General features: G+C 34.9%; 2 protein-coding genes, 1 long non-coding RNA gene and 1 pseudogene across 4 annotated transcripts; 1 reads left to right on the top strand and 3 right to left on the bottom strand.

The window, feature by feature from the left end:
- Positions 1-782: 782 nt before the first annotated feature.
- Positions 783-1,861, bottom strand: LOC145107999 (serine acetyltransferase 5 pseudogene; annotated as a pseudogene).
- A 5,343-nt stretch (positions 1,862-7,204) lies between these two features.
- LOC145168722 (uncharacterized) lies at positions 7,205-8,944 on the bottom strand. Of its 2 annotated transcripts, XR_013742034.1 has the most exons (5): positions 8,722-8,944; positions 8,462-8,647; positions 7,883-8,004; positions 7,518-7,789; positions 7,205-7,455 (listed from the first exon to the last, which is right to left on the bottom strand). It is a non-coding gene; the product is annotated as an uncharacterized LOC145168722 (long non-coding RNA). The 2 variants fall into 2 exon arrangements; XR_013742033.1 differs by having other exon boundaries at positions 7,205-7,789.
- A 2,314-nt stretch (positions 8,945-11,258) lies between these two features.
- Positions 11,259-12,512, top strand: LOC145105599 (uncharacterized). Its single transcript, XM_079042695.1, has 3 exons — positions 11,259-11,264; positions 11,356-11,902; positions 12,343-12,512. The coding sequence occupies exons 1-3, from the start codon at positions 11,259-11,261 to the stop codon at positions 12,510-12,512; spliced, it is 723 nt and encodes a 240-aa protein (XP_078898821.1).
- A 1,477-nt stretch (positions 12,513-13,989) lies between these two features.
- LOC145107998 (ABC transporter C family member 8-like) lies at positions 13,990-20,554 on the bottom strand. The gene is made up of 12 exons (XM_079044975.1): positions 20,336-20,554; positions 18,195-20,149; positions 17,795-18,115; positions 17,630-17,716; positions 16,962-17,546; positions 16,323-16,487; positions 15,927-16,221; positions 15,632-15,846; positions 15,164-15,469; positions 15,027-15,090; positions 14,714-14,953; positions 13,990-14,624 (listed from the first exon to the last, which is right to left on the bottom strand). Exons 1-12 carry the CDS (start codon positions 20,358-20,360, stop codon positions 14,527-14,529), a joined length of 4,356 nt encoding a protein of 1,451 aa, XP_078901101.1. The 5' UTR covers positions 20,361-20,554; the 3' UTR covers positions 13,990-14,526.
- Positions 20,555-21,128: the final 574 nt, after the last annotated feature.

The raw sequence follows: 21,128 nt of genomic DNA, 5'->3' as shown, positions 1-21,128 counted from the left end.
AGAGTGAGAGAGAATATAAAAGCATGTGTGTTGTGAGGGACTCCCTCCACCCAATGTTTCAATTCATTGTGTATTTGTTAAAGCGACAGCGAATAATTGTTTTATATAGTAATTTATTTCGTTATTAGTTAGTTTTTTTTAGTTCCATCTATAAAGCACCCCAAAACAAAACGTCACAGATACCGTTCCAAAATAGTTTAATGTATTCAGAACATAAATGTTTGTTTCAGATTTGCAGTGTGTGTGCTCGAAAGACTTTTTTTTAGCATTGTATGCACAAACATTTTTTTAGTACCATATACGTATATATTTTTTCCAAGTACCGTATGCACAAATTTACATATATTTATGGCTTTTTGTGTTAAAACAAGTTAGGCATACTCAAACGCCCTGTTCTAAGTTTTTTTTAGTATGTCCTGTTTATGGTTTATATTGTAAAGTATATGATAATATTTATATGACAAGTCTCATACATATATACATACAAATTAATTTATTGTCTTTTTTAATTGTAATGTATTCGGTTATATGCTAATGTATTTCGTTATCATTAGAAAATACATAGCTTAGGCTTGGATTTACAATAATCACCAAAACACAAGTAGTCATCTTACTTCGTAATAATAGAGTCGGGAATTCTGAATGGTACTACGAAATAACGTAGTAACCATAGTTAGTTTAATCGATATCCCAAAAATAAAACTTTAAATCATTGTGTGTACAGCATACCAACAAAGCCATTTTTCTTTTATTTAATCGTCATTTCATGACAAATTTTAAGATAGGAAATATGTTGAAGTATAAAATGAAAAGAACATTACTTGTGAATTTTGGCGATGGTTCCTATAAATTTTAGCCATGAATAATCAAAACCCTAATCACAATCATAGTAATACCAGATTACAGAAATCTAAAACAAACCTCAAATCACATAGATAAACGACGTATGATCCATCGTCTCACCAGGCACATCCTCGTGCACCTTCGGCTGCTCTTGCCCACCAACCAATCTCGCCGGATTTCCAACCGCCGTCGTCCTCGGTGGAACATCAATCATCACCAGTGACCCAGCCCCAATCTTCGCCCCTTCTCCGATCTTCACATTCCCTAAAACCGTCGCACCAGCACCGATCAAAACCCCATCCCCAATCTTCGGATGCCTATCGCCACCTACCTTTCCGGTGCCACCTAACGTCACATGATGCAAAATCGATACGTTGTTCCCAACCACCGCCGTTTCCCCAATCACAACGCCGGTGGCGTGATCCAACAGAATCCCTTTCCCAACCCTAGCGGCAGGGTGGATATCCACCGCGAAAACATCCGCTATGCGTGAGTGTAACGCAAGTGCTATAGGCTTCCGGTTTAAAGCCCAAAGTCTATGGGCCACACGATGGGCTTGGATCGCTAAAAAGCCTTTGTAGTTTAATAAGCAGTGAGCGAAGGAGATGCAGGCAGGGTCGCGTTGACGGGCGGCTCGTAGGTCGGCGACGGTAGCGGAGAGGAGAGATGGGTCGGAGGAGAAGGTGTTGAGGAAAAGATCGTAGAGGAGGGTGGAGAGGAGAGTGGAGGAGCAGAGTTTGTTTCCTAAATGGAAAGAGAGAGAGCGTGTGAGAGATGAGTGGGAGATGATGGTGGAATAGAGGTAACTGGCGAGGGCTGGTTCGGATTCGGCGTCGCGGCGAGCTTCAGCTTTGATTTCGTTCCAGACCCAGTCGCATTCGTTTTCTCCGCCGTTGACGGCGGTTTGTGGAGACGATGATGACATCGTGGACTGCGATGTGGCGTTCCGATCTTGAACCGGCATCTTGAGATGGCGGAAGTGTGTGAATATGTGGGTGGGTGGGTGTGGGTGTGGCCCAAACCGGATTATTGTACGGTCATAGTATAAAATGATACAGCATATACCATTCACTAATCAGGTATTATTGTTCTTTTACTTTAATGCCCTTCGGCCCATACTTTTATTTTGTATTTTAAATACCATGGTATGGAGCATATTGACATTTTAAACCTTATCCATGAGTTTTTGAATATCTAATCATATTAAGTTATTAACTTAAATTATTAACTGTAATAAAAGTTAGATTTTTTATTTAAGTTATGTTTTAATAAAACAATTATTATTATTAATAAATTTCTAAACTATATCTTGAACTTTTGATTTGGGGTATCCCGGTTGATAATCAGAAATCAAGGGAAATATATATGGGTGAAGGGTCAAACCTTATGGAACCTAACCTCCATCGGGAAAGACATGTCATCGATTGGTGTTCGGATGTATAGGTCATGGATACATGTTGTGAATAGACATGACATATTTCCTTTTTACCTTTTTTCGCTTCCAAAATTCTCCTAATCTAAAAGAATGGTAAATCTCAATATTTGGCTGACCAACGTCAAACCCGTCTTCAGGCCCGATACGTGGGGATAAATCATGGAGTATCAACAATGTTTTGTATGTGCTAGAGTTTTGAACATGGATCCCCTTTGTGAAATTATGTACCTCGTTCCCTTTGCAACTAAAATATTATTTATAAGTTTTTGGGAGGAACACTTCTGAGTGTTGGGGAACTTAACCTTTGTTACGAACTTGAAACTTTAATTAAAATTTTGGGACTAATAAACTTTTGCACATCAAAACTTGAAACGTTTGTTTGAACTTTAAAAGCATTGGGTATGGGTCCAATGTTATAACACCCAAAATTGTCACATCACATGCCAACACACCAACTAGAAGTGATAGTGGTATGCATATGTTATAACATGTTAATAGGTAGAGAGAGAGACAGGAAAAAAAAAATTGATTGGTTGATGAAGGTGTTGCATTATCGTTACAACGAGAAGCAACATAACATGCCCTTACCTGGTACTAGGGGTGGTGTTTATGGTGTTATAACACCATTTTCTTTGTCACCTCAGCCATAACATCCCCCTTAACATACCAATACTGCATGCTTTAAGAGTTTAAACTTTGTTTCGAAAATGATTTTACAAATGGGTCCTAACGAGGGATGTTACAATGTTGTACTTCAATTCTCGGTTTAAAGATTTATGAGGCCTTACCAACCTCAAGACTCAAAGGCCTTCGACGAATAGTCATTAAGCATATGTGATGGGTCTTGATTACCATGTTTCACAACAAATGGGAGTTCATGAATTCAGTAAGCAGTTTTTTAAGCACCATGTGTGCCACCTCCACCACTAAGGTAACATTTAGCGGATGAAATAGAACCGAATAAAACGGAACAACATGGTTCAAAGGGCTTTAGTAGGAATGGGACAAAAACTAAAGAGGTTATTGACTAAGTCAAATGAGACTAATTGTTAATATTTTAGTCTCATCCAAAAATGTGAAACAGAATGGAACAACGAGAAATATTTGACAAAAACACCTTAAAATAATGCCTCTTCTCCTTGTTTTATTTTTCTTCTAGTGTTTTTCTTTTTTTGCTCCACAACTTCTCTTCCTCTTGTAATATTTTCTCTTAATCACATTTTTTTTTCTTTTCAATCGCAATATATCTTCTCATTCTTATTCATGATGACTGATAATCATCTACTCCACGTACAATCTTATTTTATTTTTTATTTTTTTTAAAGTTCACCGATAGCAATTGACAGTAAAAAAAATCCAATCTTTGAAAGAGAGACCACTCTTTTTTAATAAAGTTATTAAGGATATATATGCTTATAAGTATTATGACCTAAAAGAATGGAAATAGTTTATGAAATTTTGATGTATTTAAGGATAATCCAATAATTTTACATTCTTGTTCAGTCTCATTCTATTTTTGTCAAACGTTATATAAATAATTAGTTGGGTCTTGTGCAATTCAGTCCCATTCTATTTTTGTCAAACCTTATATAAATAATTAGTTGGGTCTTGTGCAATTCAGTCTCATTCAGTACTATCCAGACTCATTCAATTCTATCCTACATACCAAATGCTCCCTAAAGGTACAAATTGCATTGAGAATGGAATGTCATGAACTCAATTGGAAGTTATATGGAACTATTTTATTGGAATGTCGTGAACTCGACTGGAACTTACAAGATATTAATTGATCTTTAGTATGAGGTCGATATGTTCAAACTTTGATAGCCCCATTTGAGTTCCAACATGCCCTATACTTGTATTGTTTTCGTCGAGTTAAAAAATTTATGAGATTAATGAGCTTGGTTGTGTTATGTAACATGTTTGGTATATTTTTTGCAATACATTATATAATGGTAAAAATCATATTATTTATTTTGAAGCCAAACCACAAATCAATCATTTTCATACAAAAGGAAACTTTTTAATTTCATTCATCATATCAAAATGATCCAAAGACCTACATGCCTATTCCAAACTTGCAATTATAATGACATTCAACTAATTAGGGTAATGTCCTCATATGATTATAATTATACAATATCAAAATAACCAAAACACTAAAAGCGATGAAAACAACACAAAAATATCAAAACCCTAATCAAAAAATGCTAGACTATAATTGTTTGCTTCAATTGGTTTTTGAACACTATGTTCACTAGGATGTTATTCGATTATCTCATTTCAATTGCTTGTGTATTTTCCAAAATTTTCTACTCGTACCAATTGTCAGTTAGTTCTTAAGCAAACCATTCAAAATACTCACAATCTTTGATCTAGATCGGAAGATGTGAGTAACCAAATGAACACTTATCGGTACAATAAACTAGTAACTTATCTTGAATACCACAACGTCTATGAAATGGTTAATTTCTTTCTCCGTGTGTTTAAATAAGCTTAAGTCACTTGATCTAGAACGCATCGCTACTCTTCTACTAATAACTTACTCAAAATGTTCAATCCCCCAAACAAAAATACCTTTCTAACATATATAATTTGTATATATTGTCTGTCTCCTAAAAAATTTGTATATAACCTTATCTAACTTTATGTTCACACCATAGTCATCATTCACTAAAAACAATGTCTTTTTAGGGTAGCATTTATATCGGAGTTCCGGTGGGTGCCAATATGCTACATAAAAAGAACTGGAAACCGGTTCTGAGTTTCAGGCTAAACTTTCTTTATGGAAAGTAAACACACTATCTTTTGGTGGTAGATTGACTCTGGTAAAATATGTTCTTAATAGCCTCCCCACCTATTATTTTTCCTTGTTTAAGGCTCCCCAAGGTATTTTAGATTCTTTGGAAAAAATGAGACGGCGATTTCTATGGGGTGGGAATGACGAAAAAAGAAAGATTCGTTGGGTGGATTGGTCCAAGATAGTTGTTGGGAAAAATATTGGGTGGTCTAGGAGTTGGATCATTATATGCTCAAAACATTGCACTCCTAGTCAAGTGGTGATGGAGACGGGAGACTAAAAAATGAGCAAGGACATCTATGGTTTGAAGTAATTTTACGCCTTAATTGTTTCAACTCATTTCAATTTCAATTTCTCTTCAGCTATTTATTTTCGTTTCAATCTGAATAGGGACGGAATCTACCTGACCATCAGTACCTTGAGTTGAGATAACTGATAGACACGAAACAATCACAGCCCATTGGGCCTTTGATAAATTGGTCGAAAATCATTCCTTTCAAAGTTAAATGTTTCGTGAAGGCTGCCTTGGGGAGAATTCCTGTTGCTGCAACTCTTGGTCATAGGGGCATTTTGGTCCAACATTTGTGTTGTCAATTATGTGGGCAGGAAGATGAATTTGTTTCACATCTTCTAATGGAATGCAATTTCTCTAAAACAATTTGGTTTTGGATCCTGAGGTGGTGCGAGATACAAGGTGTTCAATGTGCAAACGTTTGGGAATTGGTTGATTTTGCTCCTTCTTGGGGAAATTGTCCAAAAAAAGACTCTCACTTATCGGGATTCTCTACTCCTCACTTTAGAATATTTGGTTAGCCCCAAATAATAAAATTTTCAACAAAAGCAATGTTTCTCCTACAAGAACGTTGGATCTTATTATTGCAGACTTTTGATTGGTTTAAGTACAGGGGTAATACTGGAAAGAGTTGGACTGATTGAATGTGTTCCCCATTTGGTGGCTACAATCGTTTCTCTTGACTGTTTGGTTTTGTTTTGATTTATGCCTGTAAATTGTCTGTTTTGTTTTCCCTTGCATTCCTTTCCCTAGCTTTTTGCTAATGGTTTGGTTTTTTGATCTAATATTTATGCATTTACAGTTTCAAAAAAAAAAAAAAACAAAACCGAGCATTTACTTTAAAATCCAAACCCTAGTCAAAATGTGAAATTTAATTTTGAAAAATATGTTAAAAACCGATGATATATAAATAAGGGACATCTTTTATAATAACCATGTTGATTTTAAGAATTTTGTTAATAGCATGTCATTTAAAATGGTTCACGATAGTATTTATTTTTTATCATATTAATTTGGATTTTTTTTATTCATTATCTTCTAGAAATATACATTTTAATTGCTTAATTAAAAATTATAACATTGAATAGAGTAATGAATTGTTGAACAGTAATGACTGACCTCACTATGTTATTTAGTATACATTTCTATTTTCCGTGAGACGTTTTTATTCGAGAAACAACATTATAAAAGAAAGTTTCTTGATTCACAGGTAGAGTTTGTTTTTTTTATAGATCTTTTTTATCATTAAGGGCGGGCAAATATTTCAAAAAATAATTGTTTGTTTCAAAAGACTCTAGAAATAATAATAATAATAAAAAGTCTTGATGACTTCTTTTCCATAGAACATAAAAATAAGCTTCCATCCTTGCAAATGTCTTCTAACTTTGTAAGCCTATTTTTACGCCTCGTACTTGTTTCAACAACACACCGTCGGAGAACACACCCTTGCCGGCCTTTCCTCAAGCTCCGTTGGTCGTCCACGCCTCCACCGGCGACAACTCCACAAATATGATCGACTTTCTTCTCTCCGTTGGCGACACCCATCATCAGGAAAACCTCCCCTTGTTGAATGGGTTCAACTAGGGATGAGCAAAACCGGGTACCCGCCTATTTTGCCGGAACCGGAACCGCTCCCGGAACCGGCGGTTCTTTAGTTTTTGGAATTGGAACCGAAACCGCCTACACCGGTTCCTAGAAAATTGGAACCGCTCTTGGAACCGCCGGAACCGGTACCGGTTCCGGATACCCGGCTTCTTGAGTATTAAAACTTGTTACTATATGCATGCCATGTAAACTATGTAAATTAATCTATACAAATAATACAAGAACAAGATATAAAACCAAAACATTTACAAAAATTGATCTTTTAAAAAACAAGCTATTAAAAACAATTCATAAAAACAAAAACAGCAACAATAAAAATAGCAAAAACATCAATCGTAACAGCAAAAAACAGCAATAGTAACAACAAAACATCAACAATAAACAGCAACAACACAAATCAGCAACAGCAGCGGCAGCAACAACAGCAACACCTTCACGCATCTCTCTGAAGTGGTGGGACATCCTACCTTGTAATTACATCTACAAAAGAAATAATCCATAAAGATTTTGTCAACAAAAACTAAGATGTGAGGTTCCAATACCATAGATGAAGACCACAAAGATGAGATTCCATTAGAACCTGTTCAAATAAACATGTCAAATATCAAGAAACTATCAAGAAACGTCATAAATTGGACAAATACTGAGCAAACTTATGGAAATAATAAGACCCTTAAATTGGTGTTACCTGATCTTAGCCAAATCTAAAAGAACAATTTGAAGTATTTTTTATTCTTGCATCGAAACTGTCCCATTCTCATCCAGTACCAGATCTAAAAAAAGAAAACCCAAAATTGTGGGTACTGGCAGAGAACTTTCAGAAGATAAACACAGACATACACATGATTAGACCAAGAATAAGTTTTTTACAGAATCATAAATGAGAAACAATGAGAGAATTACTCACCTTAGCTACTTAGCCTGAAAGATCTGGAGTAAGGTTGTCTTCTAGGGTAATTACAAGTTGTGAAGGCATGATTCTTGATAGATTTGAAACACTTAATCAGTGCAACCGGATCGGTCAATGTCCTATAGAACATAACCAAGGATGAAGGATCAATGAACATATTTACATATTACATAACTACAATCGATATATTAAAGCAATAACGAATTCAATACTCAAAATTTCAAGTAACAGAGTAAAACTTCACATATTTACATATTACTCCCTCCGTCCCAAAATTATAGTCCATCTTTCTTTTTTGGTTTGTCCCAAAAAAATAGTCCACTTCTAAAAATAAATAACATTTTTACCAAAATACCCCTCATTATTATTTAACCAATTAAGCATTTAATGGAACATTAAATGCAAAGTAAGGACAAAACTGTCATTTTATTAAATAAAGTTAGTGGTAATTAATGTTTTTCTTAATATGTGTGTTTTTTGTCTGTAAACAATAATATTGGGACGGAGGGAGTATATAGCAGAATTTAAAGAATCTACAAAATTAACTTCACATTTACATAACAGTAAGAATCAGACCTGATAAAGACTTGTTGTCGTATATTAAACCTTCGATTGAGCGGGAATGGTCTACAATTAAAAAGAAGCGACTCACTGAACAAAGATGAGTGGCGATTGAACAGCATGGGTTACGATTTGACGAGATGAACGGCGATTGAACTCGAATGGAGCTTCACATACTTGTAATCGTTGTAGTATGATACTCTGATATGAAAGAGTGACGAGTGACATGAGCAGAAACATAGAAGTTTAAAAAATGGGATGAAATAAATAGCTACCTTCTCTACCACCTACTTCTGTCGCCTGCTGCTACTGCTTTCCCTCTCCCTCTCGTTCTTCATTCCAATCAACAGTCCTCTTGCTGCCATCATGTCTGGTGGCAACAACACTCCACCCACAGCCGACGAAGACGACAGGTATGATACTCCGATATGCGAGACAGCGAGAGTGACGAGTAGAAGACGAGAGTGAAGTTGTGAAGGAAAGAATTGGTGTCGGCGTTTTTTCTGGAAGAATGAATCACAAAACCCTAAAAACGACTTAAGTAGTCCCATTATTAGAAAAAGACTTAATAGTTATTTTCATTTTTAAACAAAAAATCATCAATATATAAATAATTAAATATATATTTTTTTAGAAAAAGACGGGTACCCGTCGGTACCGGTTCCGGTTAACCGCCGGTTCCGGGTACCCGGTATTGGAACCGGAACCGGCGGATATCCAGCGGGTATCGGTTTCGTAAAAATAAGAATTGGAACCGGAACCGCTTAAAGCAGTTCCTAGACTTTAGGAACCGGAACCGGAACCGCCTAAGGCAGTTCCGGTTCCGGAACCGGCAGTTCCGAGGCGGTTCCGGTTCCGAAAGCAAGTACCCGCTTCCGATGCTCATCCCTAGGTTCAACGGCTTCAACTTTTTATTGCATTTAATCGGTTTGATGAACCCAAAGACTTTGAGTAAAATTTGTTGACTACCATTCAATGCATGTAAGCATTGATTCCCTCCAATACATTTATTCCTTGCCATTTATTCATTACTTTAATTTTGCATGCATGTACGCGTTAGTTCATTTATTTTATTTTATTTTTCATTTGTTTTTTTTTGAATAAAACAAATAAACAATATCAAATCTACCACTTTATTCAATTCCTTTAATTATCTTCAATGTGAATTTGAATTTGACTGTATAATGCCTTTGCAGAGAATCTTGAATAATATTTATTTATTTATTTTTTTGTTGTTTATATAACATATATATTTCAAGATTGAACAGATATATAACCAAAAGTATAAACAATATCAAATCTACCACTTCATTCAATTCATTTAATTATCTTCAATGAATTCTCGAGGCAAAGCTAGACAAAGCAGTTCTAGCCAAAAACACAAAGCCATACAAGGCGGTTCAAGTCAAGATATTCCATTTTTTTCTCAAGATTTTCAAAATACAAACTATCAGCAATACCAAAACTATCAAAACTACCAACAAAACCAAAACTACCAACAACAATATTTTTCGGTGCAACAATCTTACAACACATTTAGGCTTCCAGAAGAAAATCAGAGTAATAATCCATGGAATCAGTTTTCTCAAAGGGTTCCAGAAACCCAATTCGAATCTTCTCAACCCGAGAATTTCCAGTTTCGTGATGCTCAGAACATAGAATCTGACAGTTCTAGTGACAACCCGGCTCCCGAAAGAAACGAACAAACCAACGAGGAGTTGCAACCCGTTGCTGAGAAAAAAACGCAACTATACACACCACCAGAAGCGAAAGAACTGGGTAGAACGCGAAGAGTTAGCTTTGGCTAGGGCATATGTTGATGTTTCTAAAGATAAACAACACAGAAATCAACAAATGTTCGATGCATTTTGGGAGAGGGTTCTAGAGCATTTTAGTATTCAAATTAGAGGTTCAGATCGGTCGCGACACCAAGTAAACTCAAAATGGTAAGACCTCCAAAAGAAATGTAACGCTTTCAACGACATCTATAACCGTAAGATGAGCAGTGTGGCTAGTGGGAAATCTGGTGCTAATGTTTTACAATCTTCACTAAGCGAGTATCAGAGGACTATTAATCAGAAAGGTTTTCCTTATCATCAAGCTTGGGGGTGGTTAAAAGACAACGCGAAATGGGCACTGGTTACAAAAGATGGTGAAGACTTCCCCTGCCTCCTTCTTCAAAACGAACCAAAACATCTCCACCCAATGCCTACACATCATCTTCTGGTCCACAGTATCCTCCATGATTCTCCCCCCAACAACAGTCGTTCAGCATCATCAACAAAAAATGAAATGTTTGATCTCGGCCAAATTGTCGGTATCAAGACTGCAACTGAAACAGAGGCGGAACAGAGACAACGGTACGGGGAACAAAAATTGCACATTCTCGAAGCTAATGAAGAATGAAAAGCTCAACTGTTAGATCGGGAGATAGAGAACCAAGATATGAAGTATTTTCTCCGATCGCATGATCATTTGACTAGAGGTATTTTGCGTATGGTGCTTGAAAGGAAACGACAAATTGCAACTAAGTATGTTTGGAAGTTGTAAACTCGTGAAGTTCATAATGTCGGCATCATTTGATTGGAGAATTTTTCTTTTTATTATTATGTTTTTTCTTTTTCTTTTATTTTTATTAAGATTATCATATGTACCATTGTTTCATTATATATATATATATATATATATATATATATATATATATATATATATATATATATATATATATATATATATATATATGCTTGTTTCATTTTCTCTCTTATCTTTTTTCTCTCTTTTCAAAATGAATCCAAACGTTCGGAAAATAGTAATGGAAGTTAACGATGATAGTTCATCATCTAAGGATGAACTTATCAACAATAATTTGTTACATGTATTGTCTCATACTGCACAATTTTATTCTTTAGAATAATGTTAGTTCAAGCAACATTCAAAGGAGAAACATAATCAACAGAGATCGTTTAGATGTTGAACGACCGGTGATCCGACATTATTTTGAGGATGATTCAACCTATGGTCACGCACAATTCCGTAGAAGGTTTCGTGTGGGCAAAGGTTTGTTTATGCGACTTGTTGGTGACCTGGAAATGAATTATCCTTATTTTCAAACAACATGGGATGCAACAAATCAGAGAAGTTTCAGTGTGCTACAAAAATGCACATTAGCAATACGTCAATTAGCGAAGGGTTATAACCCAAACTCTTTATATGAGTATCTGAATATGTCAGAAAGAACTTCTCGTGAAGCTCTTGAAAACTTTTGCTATGGTGTTGTCCAAATGTATAAGGCTGAATATTTACGCCGTCCAACATCCATTGACATTCAACTTTTGTATGAAGCACATGAAGCTAGACATGGATTCCCTAGAATGCTTGGTAGCATTGATTGCACACATTGGAATCGGAGGAATTATCCAACGGAATTGAGAGGCCAATACATGAGGGTGACCATCGGTATACATCAATGATACTAGAAGCGGTGACATCACAAGATTTATGGTTTTGTCATGCATTCTATGGTGTAGCCGGTTCGAACAATGATTTAAACATCCTCTACCAATCACCACAGTTTGATGAGAAATATCATGGAACAGGACTCGATTTGTTCATTTTATCTGAATGATGAACACTACAAACATGGTTACTATCTTGCGGATGGAATATATCCATCATGGGTTGTATTTGTGAATGCATATCCATATCCATTAACCAGAAAAAAAAAAAGATACGGTTCAAGGCAGCGCAAGAATCAGCAAGAAAGGACGTAGAATGTGCTTTTAGGGTCCTTAAAGGACGTTGGGACATATTAAAAATGTCTTCACGGTCTATGACGATGAAGAAAACAAAAAATATAATGTACGTTTGTATTATACTACACAATATGATATTGAAAGATGAGGGTGCTGCGATATCTCCTGTGTATCAGTCGGATCCTCCCACCGACGAAGTCGATGATCAAGAAATAGTACATGAATTACGCAATGATGAAACCCACCTCCAGCTTCGATCCGATCTTACTGATCACATTAAACATGTCTACATTCCAACTCTAGATAATAACTAGTTAATTTTAATTGTTGTTTTAGGATTTAAATTATGTAGTCTTTTTTAAGTGTATTTTTTTAATTATCATGTTTTATAATTATCGTGTATTTTTTTTATTTGTAGTGTGGTTTTTTAATTTAATATTATTTTAGATTTTTTTTAATTAGCAAAATTTAATTTTTAAATGAAAAAAATGTTATGTTTTATTTTATTTTTTAATTTATAATTTAATTAAATAAAAAAGAATGATGTGGAAAGTGGGTTGGAAAAGATAAAGTTTCCATGTATTATGGGTTGGACAAGATAGAAGTGAGAGAAAATAAAAGAAAAATGACGTGGGAGTGGGTTGAGTCCTCTCTCAAAGAATCTAAGCTATAAAAAACTTGTTTTGGTGGTTTGGGATTTGTTATGTAGTGCTTACCAAAAAAAATCCTATACAATTTGATTCCCCCAATTTGACTATTAAAGTCAAAGCTCAATTTTGATATGAATGCAACGCCTCATGTGTGTGGATGTTAGGTCTTTATTATATCGTAAAAAATGAAAGGACAATCTAAGATGTAATGAGGTTTGGTATATATTGTATGGATTGTCTTGCCATAGATTAGGTATGTATCAAACCAAAACTGATGTATATATGTTTTAAACATATGGTCTGTACATGAGACCTGAATGTCAAGATCAGTAGCCACATACTTGACAATCCATACCGAAAGAGATTGTAATAGACTAAAATATCAATGTTCTTTTTTTGTGATCATGTATCCTTGTATTTTAATTTTCAGGTATGCACAAGTTTTGATGTTGAATGTGACACAAATAAGCATATCTATTGTTTATTGGTCATGTAGCCTGCAAAAAAAGAAAATGCATATCTAAAATCTTTTGCACACTGCAAAATTCTGGTCCACATATTCTGCAAATGTGGAACAAGACTGTAGATATTTTACCTTTTAAAAAACAAACAAGGGCTCAATGTATAAAACCAATTAGACTATTCAAGATAAGTATAATGAAACATCTGGATGTTTAAATTTTATATTATTTATCAATACAAATAATTATTTGTGTATCTATTACAATAGTGGTCAAAGACATAGTTTTAAAATCATTTAACTATAACAATAGTTAAAAACAAGATTAAACAAAATATACATAATTTTTTTCATGCGTGACCCATGAATAGATGACACCGGAATCAGGATTTGAATGTTATTTTGCAAAATAAATTAATAATTTAACTACCATAAATATTCAACACCCAACATTCTAATGATGTCTCTTTTATCATATGGTTCAAAATAATAGCAGTATTTTATATCAAGTTTTTAATTTAGTATATGAACTATTATTTAATAGTTAATTGCAATGAAATAGTTGCTGTTAAAAAATATTTCTCAATATTCTATTTACATAATTTTAATTCTACATAACGGACATTAACCTAGTTCCTTTATACTTGAAGGAACACAACAAGCAAGTAATAACAACGGTCATTTAACATCTAAAAATGATCAAATTATGCTTTATACAGTTATACAGTACAATCATCTAAAACATAAATTGTTATGTATGGCTAAAAAGTATTGTGTACAAATCACTACCCTTTAAGAAAATGATTAATATGTTAACCCACAAGATTAGAATGACATGTAAAGTACCTAAAATACCCTTTATCACACTACAATAATTAAAGAGAAAAAAAAAAAGCTTAAGAACAACAATAAGTTTCACCCAATCATGCAGTAACGATTATTCTTGTGGGTTAACATCTACTACCAAGTACCCAAAATACCCTTTCGAAATTTTTGTATAACTTGCACACATTGTTCTTCCAGATTTTCATTATTATCATCTACTACCAAGTACCAAGTTCAAATCTTCATAAAGAATAATGAATTAACAGATATATATGTATATGTGTATACATATATACACATACATATACATATATACATATACATACATATAACGAATAATAAGAAATTTTAGTTTTACTTTTATTTTTAAGTTGAAAAGAAATTACCCGTGGATCATCTCCTGCAGCTGGACCAGTACTCAGCAACAAGCTTTGAGAAATAAGAATCCGACTCCATTAGCTTCGAGGGCTCATCATATTCCATCATTTCACCTATTATACATGAAACTTTATTTTTTTTGTAGAGGGTAATTGTGTCATTTTATGAGATATATGGGTTTGTGAAGAATAAGATAACATACCAGAGGAGAGGACCATGACCATGTCACTGTCTATAACAGTTGGAATCCTATGAGCGACTGTTACAACAGTGCAACTTGAGAATTCTTGCCTTATAATCCTTTGTACAGTGGCATCAGTGTCTGAATCAATAGATGCAGTTGCTTCATCAAGAATTAAGATCTTGTTTTGCCTAAGCAACACTCTTCCTAAACAGAACAGCTGTCGTTGACCCATACTCCAGTTTTCTCCTTCATCACTCACTGTTGTACAATAAAAAACATATACATATTAGAATCTGATGGAATTGGAATTTGAATTCTACAGTGTTGTTACCAGATGAATCTAAACAGTTTGGGAGACTGCTAATGGTACTCTTAAGCTGGCATTTCTCCAATGCCTGAAAGATTCAGTCAAATTAATAATAAAATTTTCCGAAAATTTAATATAAATTTTATTTATATTTTTTTTACCTCCCATATGTCATGATCGGAGTGAAGTCCTAAGGGGTCAAGGTTTGTTCTGATACTACCCTTAAAAAGAGTAGGTTCTTGAGGGATGACACTTAGTTTCATTCTGAGGTCCTTTAAGCCTATGGAGCAAATGTCCAAACCATCTATATAAATTCTTCCACTATCAAGTTCTACTAAACGAAAAAGAGCAGTTATAAGGGTAGTTTTGCCACTTCCTGTCCTTCCAACAATCCCTACTCGTGTCCCTTCCTTGAAGGTGCAACTCATTCCTTTCAAAACCAGTGGCGCATTTGGCCGATACCTAATCTGAAACACACACCCAACAATATTAATTAGAGATGGGCAAAATAGTCCAAAACTGAAACTAGTCTTAATGGTATCTGTGCAACTTTAGCCAAAATCATGTAGGCTATAAAAAAGCATTTTTATATTGAATCATTTTGTTAGTTTTATGCAAGTGAGCTTGACCTTGACATCCTGAAGGACGATTCTACCCTTTGAAGGCCAAGAAGGTGGTGGCCTATTATCCTCCACAATTGCTGGAGGCTCTGGTGGAATATGCATATATTGTTTTATCCTTTCTACTGAAATTACATAATTGGACAGACTACAATACCATCGTGTTAAAAACACATGGGCATTCGTAAGCGCCAATGCATACGAAAGTGAAAGCCCAACTAACCCTAAAAAAAAATTTAAATAAGTTAATTTGATTTAAAACTTATGATAACAAAGTTTTAATATATGATGGAAACATGGATACCTGGAGGAATATACCCCTTTGGAAGTAGAACCAGGAAAAAAGCAGCTGTAAAAAGTGTCAGATTTTGAAGTGCTTCTGCCCTCAACACCAACCACTCCAATGTCGCGTTTGTGAAAATGAAAGTGCTTGCATCAATATCTACAAGTTTTAAATAATTTTTGAAGAACATTTTTTCTTTTTTAAACGCCCTTATTGTAGCCACCCCCTGTGATGTTTCGGATGCATAATTTACCACAGGTGCTTTTGTTGTTCCATTGATTCTGATAAGTTCTCTTGCAGATGGTTGATAATACCCCTGTATGCACAGACACCAAGAAGATTGAATATGTTATGTACTTACATGGATTTTGTTTTATGTTTTGTAAAAGTAAAAGTAAAAAAGGTAAAAAAATTCACCTGGAAATACTTTGTAGCTATTGTAGCAAAGATGCCTACAATGAGGACTTGCCATGTAACTGATGCCATGATGGTGATTGTGGTGAGCAATTCAATACCAGAAATTACCACAAAAGCAAACGAGAAGGGTATGTCAAAATCCACTACACTCATATCTGTTGATGCCTGCAGGAGTAATTTGAGATATAAAAATCTTGTTTTTGTTTGGTGAATATGTTCAAATGCTAAACTTCTTTGTTGGTATATAATTTAATTGCATATGAATCATATTTGCATCACATAAATAAAAGCGTAAAACGGTCATTTGGTGGTATTCAGACAGTTCATTCAGTCCAAAGAAACAGATTTTGTCTGTAGTACTTTATCCATACAGAAAAGGGTAAAATTGTCATTTTGCTCGTATTCAGATAATTCACTCTGTCCAAAAAAATACTTTCTATAAACAATGGGAAGTGATTTGTACACAATACTTGTTATCCATACACAAAAATGATATGTTTTTATGCATATTGTACAATCCCTCTAAAGCATAAATTGTGGTGTATGGATAAAAAGTGTTGTGTACAAATCACTTCCCATAAACAATAGGGTTAAATGGGCATTTGCTTGTATTATTCAGACAAAAACAAAAGGCCTTACTCGTGTCAGAATCCGGCCAACTGGTGTAGAGTCAAAGAATAGCATGGGTGCCTTGAAGATTGACTGTGTAAACTTTGAGAAGAAGGCTTGAGAGGCTTGTAATCCCAAAAGGGTAGTGAATAAAGCTCTCAAAAAAACAAAAAAGGCACTTGTGGTTGAAATTAATGCATAAACACCAATCAACATGAAACTGCTGATTGTAGGAATTTTAATGGCAAAAGCTAGCCAATAACTAGCTGCAGCCTGAAGACCAGAAAAAACAATCTGAGTCACCAGGCTCAAGAAAAAGTAGCATCCACCTTCTGAGATAACTATGTAATCCAAGAAAGGCTTCCACCCAATATTACCAATTGGCTTCTCTTCTTCTTCAGTCAACTGTATGGTTGACTTTGATATTTCATTAATTTCATTTCTATGATTTAAACTAATTGTTTCTTTTAAAGGGGTGTTTTTCTTTTCATAAGATGAAGACTCTAATTCTGTTATCACATTCTTGTGAGCATTCACAAGCTGCTCAAAAGCTGTCCCTGCCTTTATGAGGTCATTGTAGAGACCCGATTGAGTAATTTCACCATCTTCCATCACCTTAAATCAATAACAGAAAATAATGAGACTAGTATTAAGATACGTTAAATATGTAAAAAGGACTTTGATTACCCTCTCATTACCAGAATATTGTCAACCTCTGAGAGAAACTCCACTTGATGAGTGACAAGAATGACTGTTTTCTCCCTTAAAGCTGTCATAACACAATCCTGAAAGTTAAATAATTCAAATATAATTACCAAAAAGACAATCATAACAAAAAAAAAATTGAAATTGTAGAAGCTAACATTAAAAAGGGTTGCTGCTGTATGAGCATCTACAGCACTGAAAGGGTCATCAAGAAGATATATGTCAGCATCACTGTAGACTGCTCGGGCGAGTTGAATCCTCTGTTTTTGCCCACCACTCATATTAAGTCCCCTTTGACCTATTTCTGTTAGATCACCATGGTTGAAATCATTAATATCCTTGTCTAGAGCACATGATTTTATGGCATTCTCATATCTGATTGTGTCCATTGCCTTCCCAAAAAGTATGTTATCCCGAATTGTCCCACTTTGAATCCATGAAGCTTGACTAACATAAGCAATTGATCCAAAAACATCCACCTGCTTGCAAGAAAAAGCAATAAGCTTTAGAAATTTACATATTATAGTGAAATTTAAAAAAAGTTGTTTGTGTACTCACATTTCCCGAAGTTTTGGTTATTTCTCTGAGTATAGCATACAATAGTGATGATTTTCCAGCACCAACTGGCCCACAAACTACAACTTTCTGTCCCCTAGTAACTTCTATATTTATGTTTTTTAGAGTCGGAAAGGGTGATTCCGGATCCCAACTGAAATTGCCATGTTGTATACTGACACAGGTACCTGAATGTTTCTGAATGTCGGAATGGATGATTCCAATCCCCTCATTTTTTAGCTCATTCTCAACAAGAAAAGAATTGATCCTATCGAATGAAACTTTACTCTGGATCAACATTGAAAGAGCTTGTGGAAAGTATTTGACTGGCTCAGACATTGTTCTTAAAGTTGCCAAAATTGTGAAAATTGTGGCAGCATTCAAAGGGGCACTCTTGAAAAATGCACACCCAAATAGAATAACTGAAGAAATGATAGTTGGTGACATCCAATACAAAATTGAACCATAAGCCTTTTTATATTGAGATTCACTTAGCCATTTGAATTCGGTTTCTCTACAAGACTCAATGAAACCCTCGAATTTCTCTTCCCATGATTGTAATTTAATGATCTTCATATTGTTTAGGATCTCAGATGTTGACCTTAGTCTCTTGTCTTGAGCAACCATAAACTGAAGTTGACATTTCTGAAGTGCTATTGCAAATGGCACATTTAGAAGCCCACACAGGAGGAGAGGAACTAATCCAGGGAGAACACCAACTCCTACTACAGAGAACAGGACACCAATGGCTAGAAAGAGTTGGATGAAAGAAGTCCAAGCTACATGAACCCATAAAGGGAATTCACCCATTCTATATGCATCAACACCAATGTAGTTTACAACTTCCCCTGTAGAATGTCTTTTCCTCCCTAAACTAGAAAGCTTGAGTTGTTTCTCATATACTGCCACCATTAAAGCTGATCTCATCCTCATGCCTGTTCTTTTTGCATCAAAGAAGAAGTGTCTTTGAGATAAAGATTCAACTGCCTTGACTACAATCAGGCATCCTACTAATAGGAGTCCATATTGTAAATTTTCTGTCTCTTGATTGGAATAGTTAACAAAGGCATAGAGTAACAATGGACCAACTATGACTGCTATAGTTCTAAGCAATGCATAAATTCCTAGCAATACCATTTCAGTACAATAAACTCTTTTTAATGCCCTGACAATTAGGTTAGCATCATTTGAGGTCTTCTCCCTCTGAAGTGAGTCCCATGCTGTTTTGAATTGGTTATAGGCAACTATAGCTTGGTCTTTAGGTGCTAGAGAGGGAATGTCTTCAAGAACTAGTGGCTTTCTATAACCTAAGGAAATTAAAGGGTTAACCCAAGAAAATACCAATTTGCTTAAAAAACTAGGCTCTTTTAGTTGATTTGTGTTCCCTTTCTTGGTTTCGTTGGCCAATAGAGGATCTAATAAGGTGTTTGGTGCCTGTTGAGTGACAAATTCTTTGCCATTTCTCAGAGCACAGAAGAAAAGAAAGAAGCTAGCTATCCATTCTATAACCTCCAACACTAAGATGCTGTGTTTCTCTACTAAATTCTCGATTTCTATGGTGGATATAAACACAAATAGTAACATCCACCAAACAGAGACTAAAGTTTTGATGAATTTTGATCTTTCTACAAGCAATGAAACTGTCAAAGTTAACCATATAAGTACCCTACCAATGTTCATCACCCAATCTGAACAATTGAAGCTCCTAGTTCTAGCAATCATTTCCCATAAACAATGGCCAAGATAAGCACCGCCGGTTAGAAAACAGCAGATAGCGACTGATACAGAAATCCAGTCGCTTCTCCTGTACCGATTCTCTCCTACTCCACATTTCTTCAGATAAACAACTAATAAAATCGAACAGAACACGATGACAAACAGCAAGTTCAACAAATCTAAGATGATTCGTTGACTTCCTGGTGATTGCAAATCACATTCATCGTCACAAATGCATCCACCTGCAAATGCACCGTTGTACAGAAACAATTAGCACATGCAGTTTGGAATTATGCCTTTGAAAACCTAAAATTAATATAAAAATTAGGATATACGTAGCGAAAAACGAAATTCTCAAAAACTGCATACAGTTAGCAACAAGTTGATGCTAGAAGATATGCAATAGGCGTCAAAACATGAAAAGTTACCAAGTAAACTCCTCAGAGACGCCATTGATGTAGAAGATCTATATGTGTGCTCAATTTAGAACGATATTCTCCATTCTTGACTATCAGCTTCTGTAATACGTGTGTGTATATAAGGAGCTCATCTTCTCTTCTCCATCTCCGTAAAATTACACAAATTACGCCGACGATCGATGCTGGTGTTTGGAAGTTTGGATACGCAGCCTCAACATGTGGAGGTGTTCAGCCAACTTCTAAATTTTGTATAAATAAATAAGTCGTTGGCATTTATTATAAAAAATTTATTGTAATCTTTTTAAAAGAAATATTTTAGTTTATATAAAAGATTCTCCTTAAATAACCTTTTTAGATAGTTGTTCTCACATCAGAATATATGGTTTTTGTTCAAAAAAATTTGGTGATAAATTAACGGGGAAAATACAAATCTAGCTATTTTTGTTAATTACTTATCAAAAAATAACCAAAAAATACCACTTAGCCAAAATAGCCCATAAAACCGTAGTCAACTTATGGTTGACTACGGTCAATGTCGTTGACTACTGTTTTAGGCCGAAAAGTACTATTTCGTGGTAATGGGCTACTGTTTCATGGGTCCGTTTACTTTTTCGTGGCTCATTAGCCCAAAGTATATAATGAAAAAAAATTCAGTTTAGGTCTTTTTTCCTTTTGTTTTCTTTGGTTTGGCAACTTTTTTCTCTCAATGGAGCACCCGAATAACAACCAGGGTTGTCTACTTTTCATCAAAATTTTATCGTGTTTTTGATTAGGAGTAGGTTTTGTATATGTGGTTAAATTT

Source organism: Lactuca virosa, chromosome 4 (genome assembly GCF_052849685.1).
Source record: "Lactuca virosa cultivar CGN04683 chromosome 4, Lactuca_virosa_CGN04683_v6, whole genome shotgun sequence".
Lineage (NCBI taxonomy): Eukaryota > Viridiplantae > Streptophyta > Magnoliopsida > Asterales > Asteraceae > Lactuca > Lactuca virosa.
This window is presented reverse-complemented; position numbering and strand designations above follow the sequence as displayed.

Excerpts from the sequence above, each read along its gene's own strand:
- LOC145105599 (XM_079042695.1), top strand. Across the intron at positions 11,903-12,342 it reads ATACATGAGGGTGACCATCG|ATGAGGGTGCTGCGATATCT; the intron begins GTATACATCAAT and ends TGATATTGAAAG.
- LOC145107998 (XM_079044975.1), bottom strand. The coding sequence starts at position 20,360 with ATGGCGTCTCTGAGGAGTTTACTTG. Across the intron at positions 20,150-20,335 it reads GTCTCTGAGGAGTTTACTTG|GTGGATGCATTTGTGACGAT; the intron begins GTAACTTTTCAT and ends GTGCATTTGCAG. Across the intron at positions 16,222-16,322 it reads TAGCTACAAAGTATTTCCAG|GGGTATTATCAACCATCTGC; the intron begins GTGAATTTTTTT and ends CTGTGCATACAG.